The sequence below is a fragment of the Panicum virgatum genome, chromosome 3N, assembly GCF_016808335.1.
Source record: "Panicum virgatum strain AP13 chromosome 3N, P.virgatum_v5, whole genome shotgun sequence".
In the NCBI taxonomy this organism is placed as follows: Eukaryota; Viridiplantae; Streptophyta; class Magnoliopsida; order Poales; family Poaceae; genus Panicum; species Panicum virgatum.
Window position 1 is genome coordinate 2,240,448 of NC_053147.1, and position 19,427 is coordinate 2,259,874.

At 44.5% G+C, this 19,427-nt stretch overlaps 1 protein-coding gene across 1 annotated transcript; it reads right to left on the minus strand.

The window, feature by feature from the left end:
- Positions 1 to 12,433: 12,433 nt before the first annotated feature.
- Positions 12,434 to 12,983, minus strand: LOC120667459. Its single transcript, XM_039947525.1, has one exon. The coding sequence runs from the start codon at positions 12,947 to 12,949 to the stop codon at positions 12,722 to 12,724; it is 228 nt and encodes a 75-aa protein (XP_039803459.1). The 5' UTR covers positions 12,950 to 12,983; the 3' UTR covers positions 12,434 to 12,721.
- Positions 12,984 to 19,427: the final 6,444 nt, after the last annotated feature.

The window sequence follows — 19,427 nt, forward strand, 5'->3', positions numbered from 1 at the left end:
CCTTACTTTTATGCACAACTACTATTCTGTAACGACGCACCTACGCTGAGGTAAGCAAGGTGAGTATTCTGATAGTCCTTAGAATAGCCCACGTGTTTCATACGTGCGCGGGTCCCGTATGTTGAGCATACGAGGAGGTGATAAGGCTCAATTCAAACGAGCCTGTCGCTATCTGCCGCCTGATATGGAGTGCGGATTTCTTACCGTGTGATTGTGATCACGGCCATCTCGTAAGGCAATGTTACGAGGTGAAGACTCGTTATGCAGTTGGTCATAACCGTGTACTTTGGGACACGTGTACCCTTGGGTGTCCCGTAAGGCGATTTGTACGGGAAGTGAATACGTTGCTTCGGTAACGTATGCAGCGCTGCCCATTCAGCGTCGAACGTTTGGGTGCCATCTCTATAGTGGATGGTAATGTATGTGTGAATATGTGGGAAACTGCATATGCGTTACCCGTGTGGCGTAGGACACATGGGGGCCGTTCGTGTGTGCTGGCACGAAGGGTCCAGAAATGGATATTTATATCTATCTCTTGTTGTCTTGATTTGTTTGCAGGAACACTAACTACGTAAGCACGTTATGAATCCTTGATCGTAGGAACGACTAGTATATATAGGGAGAGTACGTAATTGTGCCACTAGTCGTCTTCGTATACCATAATTGGTAATTGTTTGGGTGAGAACGATAGAACGAGCATGCATCTTGCATTTTCGAGTTGGTTGGTCGCTTCGTAGTAAATAGTTGTGCCACCTTAAGACTGCAACGTTACAGCTAGACGAGTTACCAACCTGCTGTTCAACCCAATTAGATGTGGTTTCAACTGAAGCAAACCATTTTGTTCTCTTGGTGAACCATATCGCGAAGGGAACGATTCATGCTGTGTGTTCATATTAATTATGCACATTCTTTATTGCATGGATTAGTCCCGATAGCGAAATGGCTAACCAAGGGATGGTGTTTTTGCAGATGGGCAATAACAACACTGCTAACCGTGGAAATGAGGGTCAAGGAGCACAGCCACCACCGTCTCCCTCCTTGACTCAGGCTATTGCGACTCTTATCGCCAACCGCAATGAGCAGACCGAATTATTGAGGCAACTGGTGCAAAGCAATGCTGGCAGAGGTCGACAAGCACCACCTGCAGAAACTGACTACGTCGGTTTTCTTGCTACTCAACCACCTCTGTTCCACAAAGCCGATGATCCCTTGGAGGCAGATGCTTGGATTCGCACCATGCAGGACAAGTTTGGTATTTTTAATTGCACAGAAGTGGACAAGACTGCCTTTGCAGCGCAACAGCTGAGAGGCCCAGCAAAGATATGGTGGGCTAGTCATTTAGCTATGCAACCAACAGAGAGACAGATTCTCTGGTCAGAATTTAGAGAGATTTTTAGGGCACATTATATTCCAGAAGGTTTCATAAAAGTGAAAGTGGAGGAGTTTCTAAATCTGAAACAAGAGAACAAATCAGTGATGGAATATGCTAATATTTTCAATCATCTTGCGCAATATGCTGCACATCATGTAGATACCGATGAAAAGAAGCAAGATTGTTTCCAGAAAGGGTTAAATACTGAGTTACTCATGCGTTTAGCAGTGAGAACATTTACCAGCTACAGTGACTTGGTCAGTAAAGCTATTCTCCAAGAAGATGCGATGCTGAAGCATGAAAAGGCGAAAAAGAGAAAGAAATCACCTATTGGGTCTCCTGGGAATGTGGTGCAATGTCTACGCCTGGGATCCACTAGTTTTTCCCAAACTCAATATCAACTACATCAGGGGATGCCTGAACTTGTGGCTCCTCCACAGTTGGAGCAAAAGAAACCCGTATTGCAGCATGTTTTTCGCTCCCACCCTGATCCGTGCAAGCATCACCTAGCCGAGGGTTGCCATCACTCAGAGAATATCTGTTATACTCCACCCAAGCCGAGAAAAGGCTCTAGCAATACAAATAAGAAAAAGAAGGTGTCGTATATTAAGGATGGTTGTGTGAGTTACACCACCTGTAAGGACGTGCCAGAAGGGGAAAACGTGATGGCAGATATATTTTCCCTCAATGATCATCCAATTAGGGTTCTATTCGACTCTGGTGCTTCGCATACATTTCTTAGTAAAGCTTGTGCAGATAGGCACGGATTGAAAATTGAGTGCATGAATACTTCATATAAAATTCAATCCCCAGGTGGTCAAATAATCACAAACCAAATGGCAAGAAAGGTACCAATCAACTTGGCTGGGAGAATCTTTCTGACCAATTTTATCATTCTCCCACATCAAGGGATTGATATCATATTGGGTATGAATTGGATGAAGGCACATGGAGTTGTGTTGGATACTCAGGCGCATGCTGTTCACATCAATTCAAGTGCACATGGTTCTACAGTGTTACTTTTGACCAAGTACAAGGCACACAATACAACCATTAATAAATTGGAGGGTAAAAGCTTAGAGGAGATACCTGTAGTGTGCGATTATTCAGATGTCTTTCTAGAGGATTTACCTGGACTGCCACCTGATCGGGACGTTGAGTTTGTTATTGAACTCCAACCGGGTACCGCACCTATCTCTAGAAGGCCATATCGGATGCCACCAAATGAATTGGCAGAACTGAAGGTACAATTGCAAGACCTACTGAATAAGGGTTTCATTCGTCCGAGCTCCTCACCATGGGGATGCCCAGCTTTATTTGTGAAAAAGAAAGACCAAAGTTTGAGGTTATGTGTTGATTACCGGCCTCTAAATGCGGTTACCATCAAGAATAAATACCCATTGCCTCGCATTGACATTCTCTTTGATCAGTTAGCCGGAGCTAAGGTATTTTCAAAGATAGATCTTCGATCCGGTTATCATCAAATAAAGATCAGACCTCAGGACATTCTAAAGACTACTTTCTCCACTCGCTATGGTTTATTTGAGTACCTAGTCATGTCTTTTGGATTGACTAATGCTCCAGCATACTTCATGTATCTTATGAATTCGGTCTTCATGCCTGAGTTGGACAAGTTTATTGTGGTATTCATTGATGACATCCTGATATACTCCAAGAATGAAGAAGAGCACGCCAAGCACCTTCATATTGTTCTTCAACGTTTACGAGAGCACAAGCTGTATGCAAAATTCAGCAAATGTGAGTTTTGGCTTAAAGAAGTTCCTTTCTTAGGCCATGTCATATCTGCAGAGGGTATTTCAGTTGATCCAGGAAAAGTTCAGGATGTGTTGGATTGGGAGGCTCCAACATCAGTTAAAGAAATTCGCAGCTTTCTAGGTTTAGCTGGGTATTATCGTCGATTCATCCCAGAGTTTTCAAAAATCGCTAAGCCTATGACCGAGCTACTCAAGAAAGGTGTCAAGTTTCATTGGAATGACAAATGTGAAGAGGCTTTCCATACTCTGAAAAAGCTTTTAACTTCTGCACCTATCCTGGCTCAACCCGATACATCAAAACCATTTGACATATACTGTGATGCATCTGGTACTGGTATTGGTTGTGTCTTGATGCAGGAGAACCGAGTGATTGCATATGCGTCTAGGTCACTCAAACGCCACGAGGAAAATTATCCAACTCATGATTTGGAATTAGCTGCTGTAGTTCATGCTCTGAAGTTATGGCGGCATTATCTCTTGGGTAGTCCTTGTCGCATCTACACTGACCACAAGAGCCTTAAGTATCTTTTTACTCAACCTGATTTGAACATGTGCCAAAGGCGATGGTTGGAACTAATCAAGGATTATGAACTTGAAGTGCATTATCATCCGGGTAAAGCGAATGTAGTTGCAGATGCGCTAAGTCGCAAAGCTCACTGTCATTGCATCTCAGCTATACCATTAAGCGAGTCTCTTTGCTTTGAAATGGAAAAGCTAAACTTGAGCATTGTACCACATGGTACACTGGCCCATCTAGAACTCACTCCTACTCTTCGTGATCTAATCATCACAGCACAAAAGAAAGATAAAGGAATAAAGGAAATTCAGAGGAGATTATCAGAAGGAGATTCGAAAGTAAGTTGTTTTCACCAAGATAGTGAGAATGTGTTATGGTTTAAGAACCGATTAGTGGTGCCTAAGGATTTTGCACTCAGAAAGCAAATTCTTGATGAAGCTCATACCTCTCGACTATCAATTCATCCTGGTAGCAACAAGATGTATCAAGACCTCAAACAACAGTTTTGGTGGACTCGGATGAAAAGAGAGATTGCCAAGTATGTGTCAGAATGTGACATCTGTCGTAGGGTCAAAGCTAGTCATCTCAGACCAGCTGGAATGTTGCAACCTTTGAGTATTCCTGAATGGAAATGGGAAGACATCAGCATGGATTTTATTGTCGGTTTACCTCGAACTCAGAAGGGTTATGATTCGATCTGGGTCATTGTAGACCGCCTGACCAAATCCGCACATTTTCTTCCAGTTAGAACAATCTATCGAGCAAAGAAGTATGCCGAATTGTATATGGATCGCATCCTATGTTTACATGGAGTGCCAAAGACTATCATATCAGATCGAGGGACCCAGTTTGTTGCTCGCTTCTGGGAACAATTACATACTTGTTTAGGAACTCGATTGATCCGCAGCTCATCTTATCACCCTCAAACAGATGGCCAAACGGAGAGAATTAATCATATTTTAGAAGATATGCTTCGCGCATGTGTTTTAGCCTACCCGCAGAAATGGGATGAATGCTTGCCATTAGCTGAATTTTCTTATAACAATAGCTATCAAGAAAGCATTAGAATGGCACCATTCGAAGCTTTATACGGTCGTCGATGCCGTACTCCACTGAATTGGTCCGAAGTTGGAGAGAGGACTATTTTTGGACCTGACATAGTTAAAGAAGCCGAAGAACAAGTTCATCTGATTCAAGAAAACTTGAAGATTGCACAGTCCCGTTACAAGAGTTATGCGGATAAACGGCGTGATCCACTTGTTTTTGAAGTCGGTGACCATGTCTATTTAAAAGTATCACCTTGGAAAGGCATGCAAAGATTCGGGATAAAAGGAAAGCTAGCTCCTCGCTACATTGGCCCATACCCAATTGTAGAAAGATGTGGTCCAGTAGCTTACCGGTTGGATCTTCCAGCAAAATTTTCGGCAATTCATAACATTTTCCATGTGTCACAACTGAAGAAGTGTTTGAGAATTCCAATTGAAGCTATTGACAGTGACTCAATTCAATTAGAATCTGATCTCACTTATCCTGAGCGTCCAATCAAGATACTTGATCGCAAGGATCGAGTTACTCGTCGCACAACCAACCGATTCTATAAGGTTCAATGGAGCAACCACTTGGAAGATGAGGCCACTTGGGAGCAAGAGGAATTTCTTAAGGCCAAATACCCTGATTTCCTAAGCACGCATCAAGGTACTTCACACTTGAACCTTCTTGTCTTATATTTTTCCGTTATGCTTGAATCTCGGGACGAGATTCCTTTAAGGGGGGAAGGCTGTAACACCCCTGGGTTAATCAAGGTGCTAATCGCGGGTTAACTCGCTAATTACGGACTTAAGTTCATCATTAGCATTCCTCGAGATCGCGCGGTAAGAATTGATTTAGCCGTGTTCAACGATGTTTTTCTTGTTGATCCGAGCTCCAAATCAATTTTCGCCCAAATGCAAAGTTGTAGACCTTCTATCCCTCTACAACTTTTATTTTGGCCAAATTTCATGTTCCCATATGAAGTTTGGAGTTTTGGGTGGTCAAACTTTGCTCAAAATCATTCAAACGAATTCAACTCGTTTACTGTGCTCTCGACGCCGTATGCGCGCGCCGACGGCAACAGCACCGGCGACGCCACGCGTCGGACGTCGGCGAACCTCGCCTGCCGTGCTCGCGCGTCGTCCTTATCTCCCCAAGAGCCGTGTCCGTTTTTCCTCCCCTTCTCCTTCCTCACGCGCGTGGGTTGAGACGAGCTCGAACAGAGCCATCGCCGGCCGCCGTGCCGACCACTCTCGCCGCTCCGCTTCGATTGCTCGCACCCCAAGCCGATTTACCTCGCCCCGAAGCTCCACCACCCCTTCTCGAGCTCGATTGAGCCGCTCCCCGGCCAAATCGGCGCCCAGAACACCGCGGCCACCATTGTTGCCGCCCGAAGCTTCGCCCCTCCCGTCGAACTCCCTCTCCCGGCCCTCCTCAGCTCGATTCGAGCGCGCGGTGAGAATCCTCGCGACCTCCTCCTCCTCACTGACCTTTTCCCCCTCGGATTCCGCGGCCGCCACCTCTGGAACGACGCCGCGCCGCCGTGGCCACGCCAACCTCCGCTGCTCGCCGTCGCGGAGCGCCCCTGCGCGAGCTCGGGCGCCCCCGCCGCGCGCCTCGGGGCCGCAGGGCTCCCCTGGCCGCCGTGCTGCCCTGCCCCGCTGCCGCCTTGGCCCATCGCCGGCGAACCAAGCACGCCACGCCGCCGGCAATGGCCCTGGTGGCCATGGCGTGGCTGTGTTGCCCGTTTGCCACTGTAGTTCTGTCGTGTGAATTTTGTTTCATTTCATGTGAAGCTTGCAAAATACATAAAAAAAATAAGGAAAAATGCTAAAAATGCAAACTAAGTTTTGTTAGTTTACTTAAATCAATATCTTCAGAGGAAAAAATACCCATGCATGTTAAATGTCAGTTTTGCCCCTGTTAGATTTTGTTTTGTGCTTAAGCTTGTTTAATTTATTTCCTGCTGTTTTGTTGCCCTAAAAATTGTGAAACTTTGGCAGTAGCTTACTCTTTGAACGGGTAGTCCACTGAAAAATTTCCATGTGTAGAAGCTTTGTGTAGGTTGCAAATCTTTTATGCTCGATTTATTATGGCTAGGGGCAAAATAAATGTTTTCTTTTCGCAATAATTGTTAATAAATTTTTTTTCTTCTTGCATGGCATCCTTTTTCATACGTGTAGACGTCACGAGCGAAGCCGTCTACGAGTTGGTCGCTGAGCCGATCCAGGAGCCGCAAGCAGGGGAACCACGAGCCGAAGCAGCCGTCGAGCCAGATCCAGAAGTCGCTAACCCCGTTGACTGGCAAGGCAAGCCCCGGTGCATAACCCTTAATTTCAGTATTCAATAATTGTTATATAATTATTGTGCAATTAAGTTCTAGGAGTTGATTGGAACCTTAGATGCATGATCCCTAGGTTTCCTCAGTCGCTCTACTAGTATACAGGTCGTTAGTACTGCAATGCTTAATTAGGATTCGGTAGAAGACGAGTGATTCCTGTCACTCGCGAGATATAGGTCTTGTTACTTATGAAAAAGTTGCTGGAGAATGGAATCTTTGAGAAAAAGAAAGAAAAATGGAGACCGGGCGGAGATGGATTGATTATGGATATGGAAGTTATGGAAAGTGAGCCTCCGCCTGTGTCGATTGAGGACCGTACCGTTGTTGGCACTATTGATCGAGGATTGAACAGTACTAACCGCATGCCGGGAGTAGGAGGTAGTCGAAACCGGTAAGCTCAGTACCATATGTGCACCGGTAGGCGGACTTGATACTGTCTTCACCAGTGGAGCTAGTATACAAACTCATGGCTGACCCTTCGTTGGTATCGGTGGGGCTAGCAGTCCCGGGTCGCAGGGCAGTTCGCCTATTCGGTGTGCATATGTGAAGGGTTGGTGTGTATAGCCCGACGGGGCATATACGTGCCGTGTTGGTTAGGTCCACCTTGCAAGGTTAAATCGAATCGATTCGCCGTGACTCGCGGATATGAGAACCTTGATCTCTCTGTCACATCGTAGTAAATAATGGAATTGGCAATGAAAAGTTGAGAATATGAGTTATGGCTGTGGTGCTCTGAAAAGATAATGTGATCAACCATGTATGCTCTAGAGTACTAGGCAAACCTAAGTTATAACGGTCAACTCAATTGGCGCTAAAATATTGAAAGTAAGGATTCAGTGCTAGCTGCTTTTCAGCAAAATAACTCCAGAGCCAAAAAGCCTTTCATGTCTAGTTAATGGGCTAAGTATACCCATGGACGGGTAAGTCTTGCTGAGTATTAGAATACTCAGGCTTGTTGTTGCCATATCTTTTAGCAGGTTGCGTTCCAGAGGACTCCGAGGAGTTCTGCGCCTCGTGGATCGGTCAACCACTTCCTCCGGGTTGGTCGGTCGAGTGGGTCCCGTCTTCGCCGTGAAGTACGGGCAGGTGAGCCTCACATCAGTGGGCAAGATGTGAAGTTCGTCTTCTGTCGTCGACGTTATCTATCGTATTGTTTTAAAGCTTGTTTTTAACTCTAAATTGTTTTCCGCTGCGTTTGAACTCTGAGGTTTGAATTGTAAAACTGGCTTGTAAATGCTTTTATCGCTGGTAATCATCTGTGCTTGTCTTTTGGTGAGAGTTCCTGTGCAACCGATCCTAGTTACAGCAGGCGGTCTGAGTGTACTGGTTGAGTGCAGTAATTCTGGTCTGAGTTTAAGTGTTAATTATTGCACTTGATTGGTATTATTAGGACTGTCCTGTGACAATTAAGTGGAGATATCTATATGTTTCTCCAAGAAAAAGTTTGCCTAGGCCAGTGTGATTACCATGGGCCAGGTGATAGGCCAAGGGGAGATAGTTCTTAGTTTGAGCTAAAGAAGGGCCACAGAAGATGAAGTGCTCTAGCCAAAGATTTAAAAATGCTGTGTGTTCCTTCTCAGTCACTGGACCTTTTGTTTTCATGTGCTGACTCATGTAAGTACCCCAGTTTGTGCAGTTGACTTTGGAAGAAAGTTTAAAGGGGACTTCTGCCATTTTGTGAGCAGCAGGATTAGGAGAGCTAATGTCTAGTCCGGTGATCATGACAACATCTAGCAGAGTAGGGGTCATGGGTCCATGACCAAAAAGGAAACAATTCAGAGCATCAGACCAGAAATAGCCGATGGTTTTCAGAAGATTTTCATCTTTGTCAAGGGGTGACAGTGATAAGCTAAGTGCATCGGCTATGTTCAAATCTTGCCACAAGGGCATGTGGGCTTTTGCTACTCTGTTATACCATGTTATCCAGCTTTCAGGTGGATTAGGCCAGGCTCTTAAGCAGTCGGCCCAGAGGTTCAAATCAATGTTTTGACTCACAAAAGGGATCCTATTTGCTTCACAAGAGATCAAATCTGTGGGGGTTTCATGGGTTTGTGGGCCAAGACAGAAAAATTTTGGATTGGAGGGATGCGGCAGAAGGATGTCTGACACCTGAAGTTCAGAAGTTCAGAAATATGCGTTTGGTGTCATGTTTCAGAGTTTCAGTTTCAGAAGCTTAGTGAGCTGAAGAAAACTAAAAGATTAGGCCGAATATTACCTTCAGGCCATGGATTGCCGCATCGTTAGAACTTGTTGTCTGAACTGCAGAATCCGCCATGGTCACAGATCTGTGGACTTACGGTTTGGTTGTTGGAGATTCTGGTTCGAATTCCGGCTGCCTGGAGAGTTCTTGCTCGGATTTGTAGAGTTTGTTTTTCGAATTGCACTCAAATTTGAGGGTTCGTCGAGTTTGGATCAGACTGGAAGTATTATTCTTGTGCGGGTTGCTTCTAGTTTGAATTTCGTCGGCTCTTGGATATTTATGGAAGCCTGATGCGTTGCCATCGGCTTTTTGGGAAAGTAAATGAAGACACACAAGATTGACGGAACTCGATTTCATTAAAGGAAAGTTTATTACAGGGAAAGCCGATTTTACAAAGGAATCAATCATTCGGCTTTGTGATTCTACCCTTATGGTATTACTACTGTTCGTAGGTACCTAGTACCTACGACGCTTGGGGCTTCGGGCTGGCACATCCCCACTGCCGTTGTCGTCGCTGCCGTCGTCGTCGTCGTCGTCGCTGCTGAAGGCGCTGCTGCCGCCTTCAGACCCGGAGTCGCTCCAGCCGCTGTCGTCGCCGCTGACCTCCTCTTCGCTGTCCTCCTCGGAGGACCCGAGGAACTGGAAGGGCTTTCCGCCCATCGGCTCGTCGTCATCGGAGGGGGAGTCGATCTCCTCTTCCGAGGAAGAGTCGACTCCGTCCGATGAGGGGTCTTCTTCCTCGTTCTTCTCCGACTCTTCTTGGAACAGGAGTCGGAGGTCTTCTCCTTCGGTCATGGGTTCGTCCTTCACGGAGGCGACCCTGAAATCGAACTCCTCTGCGTCCCAGTGCAGAGGAGCCAGCGCCTCGTAGGCCGCTATTGGGTCCCACTCAGGAGTCGGCTCTCGGCTCTCTGGGATAGAGTCAATGGAGGAGGCCGAAAGGGAGGAAGAAGAAGAAGGGGAAGAGGAAGAAGAAGAAGAGTCTCCGAACGAGTTGGAGCCAGAGGAGGAAGAGATGGACATGGCTGTTGGAGGATTGGGGTGGTTTCTGTGCTACTGGCTTTGGGAAGAAGATGGAGTTTTGCTGAAGAAGAGCCGATACAGAGGGAGGTTAAATAGTAAGAAGATAGAAGATGGATCGGCAGTTTCACATTCTACGAGGAGCCAGTTGCAGAGATGGTGCGTCTTCCTTGGTGGTTGCAGTATGATTAATGAGCATTAATGGGAAGATGAAGCGACGGATTGGTTTTGGAATTATCGTTGCCAAAACCAGGGGGCATGTGTTATCGCCATAAATTAACAAGGGTTAATTTATGGGCCGAAAGCAAGTTGGGCTTAAAGCAGAAGATTAAGGAAGGCTTGTAAATCGGCTCCTGCGTGAGCATATGGGCCACATTGGCCGTATATCCTTAGATTTAGTTCAAGATTAGAGATAGAGTCCAATCGGGACAAGATTAGTTTAGATTGTTTCCCAAGTCTCCGGACTATAAATATGTATCCTTTGTTATTCGTAAAGAGAGCGTCATCACAACTCGCAAACAACAACTCTCGGCGCATCGCCACCCCTAATCCTAGGGTTTCAACCAAGTAAGTGCCATGCTGCCCTGATCGCTTCTTGCGATCAGGGCAGTATTGTTCTTGCTTTTACCTTGGTATTACTCGTACTGAAGCGTTTTTTATGGCGAGTAGTACTAGTTATCATGATGTTCGTAGCATGGCTTTTAGTAGATCTTTTGTGCCTTGTTGTTTATCATCTGCGAATATCATGTTGTCTCTGTGTAGTCATGTTTCAATCTCTCGCTAGTTCTTATCGCGTAGAACTAGTCGCACAGGGACAACACCCTGCTTCTTTCATGTTTAGTAGATCCGATCTGTTATGGTTTGATCTTATCTTAAGAGTTGGCATAATATCTGCTGGGTTAGGCCTTGCAAACGGATTGGATGATCCGGTGGCGTAGTAGATGCTTTTTCTTAGCCTTGATAGGGATTGTTCCGGGAATCGGCTCTTGCTAGTTCTTAGGCCTCTGTTTTAGGTTGTGGTTTAGTTGTCTGTTACGTTCGCTAGGCCCAGTCACGTGTAGGATGTTCCGATCTAGCAGTGAGGCTGTTACCATCGTGGGTTAAGATTAGTTGGACTTGATTGAAGCAGTTTTATAGTGATTTGCTCTATTTATCATATCCGGATACAATCAGATCCTGTCTGACACCGGGACTCGATCGGCTCTTCAAAGCCGATGCAAGAGTCGTCCCGGGGAGCCGACCACGGCTCGGACTTACGTTTACACGTGTCTTTGTATGCAGGAAACTGTTCGGGGGCACGTCTACACCCTCCTGATCGGGTATAGGTCAGGTGGCACGCCCGACTTTCACACATTCTCCGGGCGCATATCGGAAATTGCGGGCCGTCGACGAGGGAGCAGTGCTTGCCAGCGCACCAGCAACCTCCCGGCTCTTCGTGTTGCCCGTCGTTGCTCGCCGGTGGGTTTCGGTAGACAACACAATCATACTCTATATTTAGTTTTGCGCTATCGTTCTATATTTTTCATGAAACAGAAGCTTTAATTGTGCTGTTTTATTTCCTCTTTATATTTCAGATGTTGCCACTTTTCCATGTTAAACAATTAGTACTTTGGATAAATTCTATGAATCTATGAATTTATGATTCAATACTCAATTTTATGCTATATATTTTCTATATATTATACATGGAATACTATATAATAACGCAACAAACAATTTCATTCCAAAAGTATGATGTAGTCTCACGAGAAAAAACCTTTAAAATTTTGAATACCCATCCTCTAAATTCTAGGCCCGCCTTCAACAAATAAAGTGGCAATTGGTAAAGTGTAGAGATCCATGGACTACATTTGTGCAAAATTGGATTGCACAAGCCACTTGATCGGAACATATGTAGATAAAAAAATCAGCCTTACATACAGATTAGGAGAAAATCACATGTTTAATTGCTACAAGTTGTCTCATTGGCAGAATTTGCCGCGATACCGTCGAGTTTGCCAGTACTTGTCACTATTCCACATCAAATTTTCACTACTTTGCTAAATGTAATATCCCCTATAAAACCATGCTCATCCTTTTTCCCCCCTTACAACGCCGTGTGTATAGAATCGCATCTCCTCGGATATAAGCTACAGAACATTTAGAAAAAGAATGACGTGGAATACGCATGCATATGTAATCAGATTTTAGATGGCTAGTGTGAATAAACAATAAAGCCTGCTCCATTTCCTTTGGAGTAATTTATTCGTCTAATAATACAAAACTATGAAACATCTTGAGCAACATTAAAAAACATTATTGCAGGTCGATCGGGGATCTGATTTGCTCAAAATGTAAATGAAAAAAAAAAGAACCAGACAGGAAATGAATTGGGAAATTAAACAACATTATTGCGCGTGTAGAGATCCATGGATGCCGGGGCGGTGGTAATTGGTAAAGAACGGACGTGGACGACAAGCCCTCATGTTTACGGGATGTCCCACTTGGCCGCCTTGTTGGGGTCCGTGGGCCCCTTGGTGGCGGCGATCTCCAAGCATTTCTTCTCGCAGTCGGCGGCACCGCCGAGCGGGGAGTCCTTGAGCTCGGCGCACCCGGCCTTGCAGTCCATGGCGGCGGTCGCCTGAGGGACGGCCTCCAGCGCGACGGCGACGACGAGGAGCGCCGCCACGAGGACGATCACCTTCTTGCTGGCCATTTTCTTCCCCTGCTTGTACAAGTGCTGAATGCTTTGTGGCTGATGGGTTTGATTATGCTTGGCTCTCTCGCGATGTATATTTATACATGGGCCGGGGTGAGAGAAAGGCCACGAGAGCTTCACGCTCTACCCATTGTTTGTTCGAGAGGGGTGGGACATCCTGATCCGGTCTACGTGCTCATCTTCCGAGAAAAGAAGGCACCCAAGAGAGAGTTGGAGTAAATAAATTCGTAATTTCCAAATGATATGTTTAAATTATATTCTGATTGCACCATCAAATTTCTTGTAGTGAAATCTTTAAAATGAGATCTCAGTTGACTATATTTCAATCGTTTCCAAGGTTGAACATTTTTTTTCTTTGAAGTGGAACGATTCTATTGTGAAGCTTCTTTGAAGTGGAATAATTTTATTGCGAAGCTGGAATAATTTTTTTTGTGAAGCTGGAACAGCTTCAAAATTAAATTGTTCTATCTCTAAAATATTTTAAAAAATTAATCCAAATATAGTTAAATATAGTTTTATTTTGAAGATTTCATAAGAAGGTCTGAGCTCCGATCCATTTATTTCTGTTGATCCAGCTTGTTGGGCCTCCAGGTTCAGGCGTTCAGCTCGTGGCTGACCTAATGGGCACCTGTCTCGTCCAACAACAACAGGATTTTTTTCATTTTTATATTTAAAAAAAATTAAAATTTCAAAAATATATGGCGGTTTCGAATAATTTCAAAACTATACCCCTGTCGCCCCCTGCCTGGGCGACAGTGGGCCTGTCGCCCCCCTGGATGGGCGACAGGTCCTAAATGTAAAAAAAAATTTACATTTAGGTCCTGGCACCCGGAACGCATTAAACAACAAACTTGTAAAATCGATATAAAATCTTAGAAAAATCAGAAAAATACAAACTCAACTGTTCTAGATTCTATAAAACAAGATCTACAACTTTTGTTATATAAAGTTTTTCATTTGATCAATGTATCTTGCTCTATTTTAAATACTAGTTTAATGCACTTTTATTTAAATCTCAAGATCCATCATTTGGATGCAGGTCACCTTTGGCTAGAGTGTTTCATATGGTGAGCATAGGCTTGTACAAAATTGGTAGATCCAGAAAACATTTCTAGAATAAGTTTTTAAATTAAATCTTGCAATATGTCTAGTTTAAATGGGTTATTTATCCATGCTGCTATACTGAGTTTTAGAAGCCATAACTTTTACAGTACCATTATTTTATTTCCTAAGAGTTATAAAAAAAGTTTGGTAAATTTTAGATAAGCACAACTAGACCAAATGAATTATGACTAAGGTAAATGCACTAAATCAAGAAAAATAGTTCTTGTACCTAGAAAAATTTGAAATAATTCATTTGGTCTAGTTGTGCTTATCTAAAATTTACCAAAATTTTTTTGTAGCTCTTAGGAAATAAAATAATGGTACTGTAAAAGTTATGGCTTCTAAAACTCAGTATAGCAGCATGGATAAATAACTCATTTAAACTAGACATATTGCAAGATTTAATTTAAAAAATTATTCTAGAAATGTTTTCTGGGCCTACCAATTTTGTACAAGCCTATGCTTACCATATGCAACACTCTGCCCAAAGATGACATGCATCCAAAGGATGGATCTTGAGATTTAAATAAAAGTGCATTAAACTAGTATTTAAAATAGAGCAAGATACATTGATCAAATGAAAAACTTTATATAACAAAAGTTATAGATCTTGTTTCATAGAATCCAGAACAGTTGAGTTTGTATTTTTCCGATTTTTCTACGATTTTATATCTATTTTACAAGTTCGCTGTTTAATGCGTCCCGGGCGCCAGGACCTAAATATAAATTTTTTTTTACATTTAGGTCCTGTCGCCCAGCCAGAGGGCGACAGGCCCCTGTCGCCCAGGCAAGGGGCGACAGGGGTATAGTTTTGAAATTTTTCGAAACCGCCATATATTTTTGAAATTTTAATTTTTTTTAATACAAAAATGAAAAAAATCCACAACAACATGGGCGAGGGAAACCTTGGGGCCCAGGTAACCGTTTCGGCAGCCAGGCTTCCACGAGCGCGGCTCCACCGTGAGCTCAAAAATGCCGTGGGTGATCTTTGTGAAGTCGACTAGCGCGGCTTTTTTATTTTTATATTTTTTAAAAACGTTTTTTATAAAAAATATTTTCGGTTTTATATTTTACAGTTTTATACCCCCGACCGGCAGGGGGCGGCAGGGACCTACATATAAATAAATATAATTTTTTTGCGCGGAGGCCCTTGGCGGGAGCCTGCCGCCCCCTGCCGGGAGGCAGGCACCTGCCGCCCGGTAGAGAGGCGGCAGGCTCCCCTCCCAAATATAAAAGCTGAGCCTCTTCTCTCGCACCCTCATTTTCTGCCCACGAGATCCAGAGAGGGGAGAGGGAGAGAGGAGGGGTGAGGGAGGTAATTCTACCGGCGAAGCCCTGCCGGATTTTGGATCCGAACCGCAGGTAACCAATATTTCTCAACTTTCTCAATAAAATTTTTTTTGTATGTTTAATTCTATGATTAGTATTTTTTATTATTGCAAGCACTTAGGGTTCGGATTAGTGGTTATAATTGAAGCCATGAGTTAGTCGCCGGCTCCTTTCCTGTGCCAATTGCTCCTCTCCCCTTCTCCACTAGCTACACCGCCGCCACCATCATTCTCGGAGCCGGCGAGTCGCGGTGAGAGCTCGGGCACCCTCTGTCGCCCACGAGCTGTCGCTCACGACTCGCAGGACCCTGCTGTCCTCCGTGCGAGCCACCCCTCCTTCCTCCCGAGCCCCTGCCAGGTTCCGCCGCCACTCACCGCCGCCCGCCGCCGTGTTCGGCCGACTTCGGTCTTTTCCCGCCCGAATTAGCCACACCACGAGCTTCCTCATGTCAAGGTGAGCCTCCCCGTCAGCTTTCCCGGTCTTGGGCGTGGCTGATTTGGTCTGGCCGCGCAGCTTTGCCTCCGGCCGCCGCTCTGCACGCTGCCGGCGAGGCTCCGATGACCTCGGGTCCCGAGCCGCAGCTTGGCCGGTAGCACGTGCACACGCGCACGCACAGCTAACCCGGCACGAGCGCGCCTCCAGCGCGCGTGGTACACCGGCGAGCATGCGGCTCTGCCCTGCTTTGGGCAGTGGCGTCATGCTGGCGTCGCGATGACGTCAGCGATGCCCTTTCCTTTAGAAAAATAAATCCTGAATACATGTCTTAATACAGGGTTTATACTCTATACCATGGGCCCCCACATGTCAGTGAAAGAAACCTTTTCTCATTTGAATTTCCAGTAAGAAAATAAATGGAGAAAATCAGGAAAAACCTAGGGTTCTTCAGCATAGTTGTTTTTCACCTTTTAATCCTGAATTTAATTTTCAAACATGCATAACTTTCTCATTTTAACTCCAAATTGAGTGATTCTTTTTCCTAAAATTTTCCAAAATCATACTCTATCATTTCGTGGCCTTATTTTGGTTCTTACTCGTGGTTCCTGCTGGTTTCTTGCATGTGCCTTTCGTCGTTCGTTTCGAGTAGTCGACGAGTCCGCCGTAGCTGAGCCAGAGTCCGAACCAGGCGTAGAACCAGCGCACGAGTGTGAGACCGAGCAGCAGCAAGGCAAACACCCCCTTGATCATACTTTCTCCTATTTAAATTCCCAAGCCTACAATTGTATGCATGCGATGATGATTTTTTTGGGTCCAAATGTCATTTTATGTCGGGTAGACACGTCCTACTTTAAATGCATTTACCATTCTTGTTAATTTGTACCCTTTTATTCCTTATTGCCCTAAGTTTATGGGTTATACGCATTGCTTAGAGTCATAAGCTTAGTTTGCTATATATTTATGCCTGTGTTGTCGCTCTTATAGCATCACTTGGGTTGGTGATTTAAAAAGAAAGTTATAGTTCTTGCAAAGGATAAAATATATGGTAGACGCGGGTGAATATATGGTCTAGTGGTCGTGTTGGTATGAGGATGAGTAAAAGAATATGGATGAGAGGAAAAAAAATGGATGATGGTTATGTCTTGGTCTCATATGCGTTTCCGGCGCATTTAAGGTTTTACTCACCCATGTCAAATTAAGGACCGGTAATTGGCACTATTATAGTCAAGTACTACAGTGCAACCATACGGCTAAATGGGCAATAGCCTTAGCTTATTAAGTCAGTCGGCCCCGAGAGGATGCTACCGCCCGAGTGCTCGAGGAGTTCGTCGGGTCGGGGTAGCTAACCCGGTCAGATGTACGGAGCTGAGAAACTCCTACAGTATGTCGTGTAGCATATTTTAGGTCCGGTTGATGTAACGACTTTGTCATGTTAGCTTGCCGACACATCTAAGGAATTGTGTATATGCGCGCTGATCATGCGCTGGCATCAAAGTGAAACATAACATATGGGTAAAGTGTACAACCTCTGCCGTGCTCACGGTCATGAGCTCTTGAGCTAGTCGCCGATTTTAGAACTTTTGATTTGAAAGTTGGTATGGGAATTGTTTGTTAACACTTGCACTGCTTCAGAAATTTTGGACCAAGTTAGTTGACCAGAGTATCGGAATGGGAAAAAGGGGAGTCATGTTTGGTAAAGTCGGTCTATTTTATTTAAATCAAAATATTTTCAAAATTTTGCGTATGGTGATACACCCAAATAAAATGCAGCCTAGTGCTAGTGAAACTGTCAGCCTTCCTTGATTAACCATACATGTATCATAGGATTTTGCTATACACCCGAAGTCTTGCGAGTACAAACTTTGTATGCACCCTTTTTGCTAAAATTTAAATACAGAGTTTGAGGATGAAATGCCCCCCTGAGATCCAGTTCCTTGCGTCCAGTTTTGGAGACCCCGACGTCGGTTCCTTCTGAGAGTATGTCCAGTCAGTTGCCTGCGGGTAGTTGGGTCTGCTAGTCTTCTACCTAAATAAAAGACCCACTAGTGTGTTTCAGTTTCCGCTGCAATAAAAGTACTGTAATATATTTGTACTCGTACTCTGGCTTGTATCCTGATGTAATAAAGTTATGTATGGTTGTAATATCATGCTGTTGTGCATACTTGCATACTGATCATGGGACAAGTACAGCGAGCACAACTGGTATTCGGGTATTCAACGCCCGGGTCCCGACAGCGTGGTACCAGAGCCATACTGACTGCAGGATATACTTAGACAGGACAAACGTTAGGAAAAATAAAAGAGTGACGTAAAAAGAAAAGGAGGTTTCAAAAGGATTCTTGATTTTATTTTATTCCTTCTCTTCTCCGAATCTGATTACCTCAAAATAATTTCTGACCTCCTTTTCTTAAATCCGTAGATGCCGGTGCACTGGGAAGAAGACTACGAGACGAACGCTTTTCCCGCTGCAGCATACACTTTGGGTCATGCTGGAGGCATTTGGTTTCACGAGTCGCCCGTTGTACACCACCTATAGAGCCGTATGGGGAACAGACACTACCGAGTACTGCACCAAGCTTGTTGTTCCTGGGCGCAGCCTCGAGAATGGACGCCTTCCAGAGCCCGATCGTGAGTTTAGAGGGTATGGTTCGAGTGGACCCATGTCTCTGCGTGAAGCCGCATATAAAGCAATAACCCACTTCCGCCATGAGATTCCAGAAACTTCCACCCACTTCTACTACTACCCTGAGTGTGTGAACTCCAATCCAGACCTCAGCCAGAACAACACCTATCGCCTTCCAGCACCCTAGAGGAGACCTACTCTCAGATACCTCGCGATGCTTGTCCGTTCTTTGGACATGCACCTCAACCGTTTGAGGCGCGATTACTTCTTGGCTCGCCGTCGTTTAGCAAGATTTGAGGTTGCTACTAGGTCCCTTTGTGCGATGGGTTTCTTTCAGAGTCAGCAGTTATTCGACGATAGTTATGCCTACGACCTGTTTGAGCCGATGCCTGAGCCTGGTAGAGACATCCGTCATCGCCGTGCCCTTCGCATAAGCACCCCTACCGGTTTTCGATATGGCGCATCCTGCCAGTTTCGTCCATCTCGAGTGCCTCGTTCGGTTCCTCGCAGTCGCGCCCGTTCCACTGGATCTTCGGGAGAGCCTAGCAGTTCGACTTCTCGTCGTCAGTAGGACTAGTTGTAGAATAAGGGTTAGGAGTGCTTGTTTCGCGCTCACGTGTTGTATCTTTCTTTTGGTTGTTGGAGTTGTTGGTTTTCTTTTTTTCTGGCAGTGTATTATGTATCTGTAACCATGTTATCTTGATCAGTTTGTTCAAATGACATGTGTTTACTGTTATGTATTCACTGCAGTGCTTGAAATAAAATTAAATAATTAAACATCACTTCAATAAATAAAACACAGAGAATTTTAATTTTCTCCCCCCTTAATTCTCGTCATCTATAATTTCCTTTTGACGTTCCAACCAAAGGAATAATAATAATAATAATAATAATAATAATAATAATAATAATAATAATAATAATAATAATAATAATAATAATAATAATAATAATAATAATAATAATAATAATAATAATAATAAT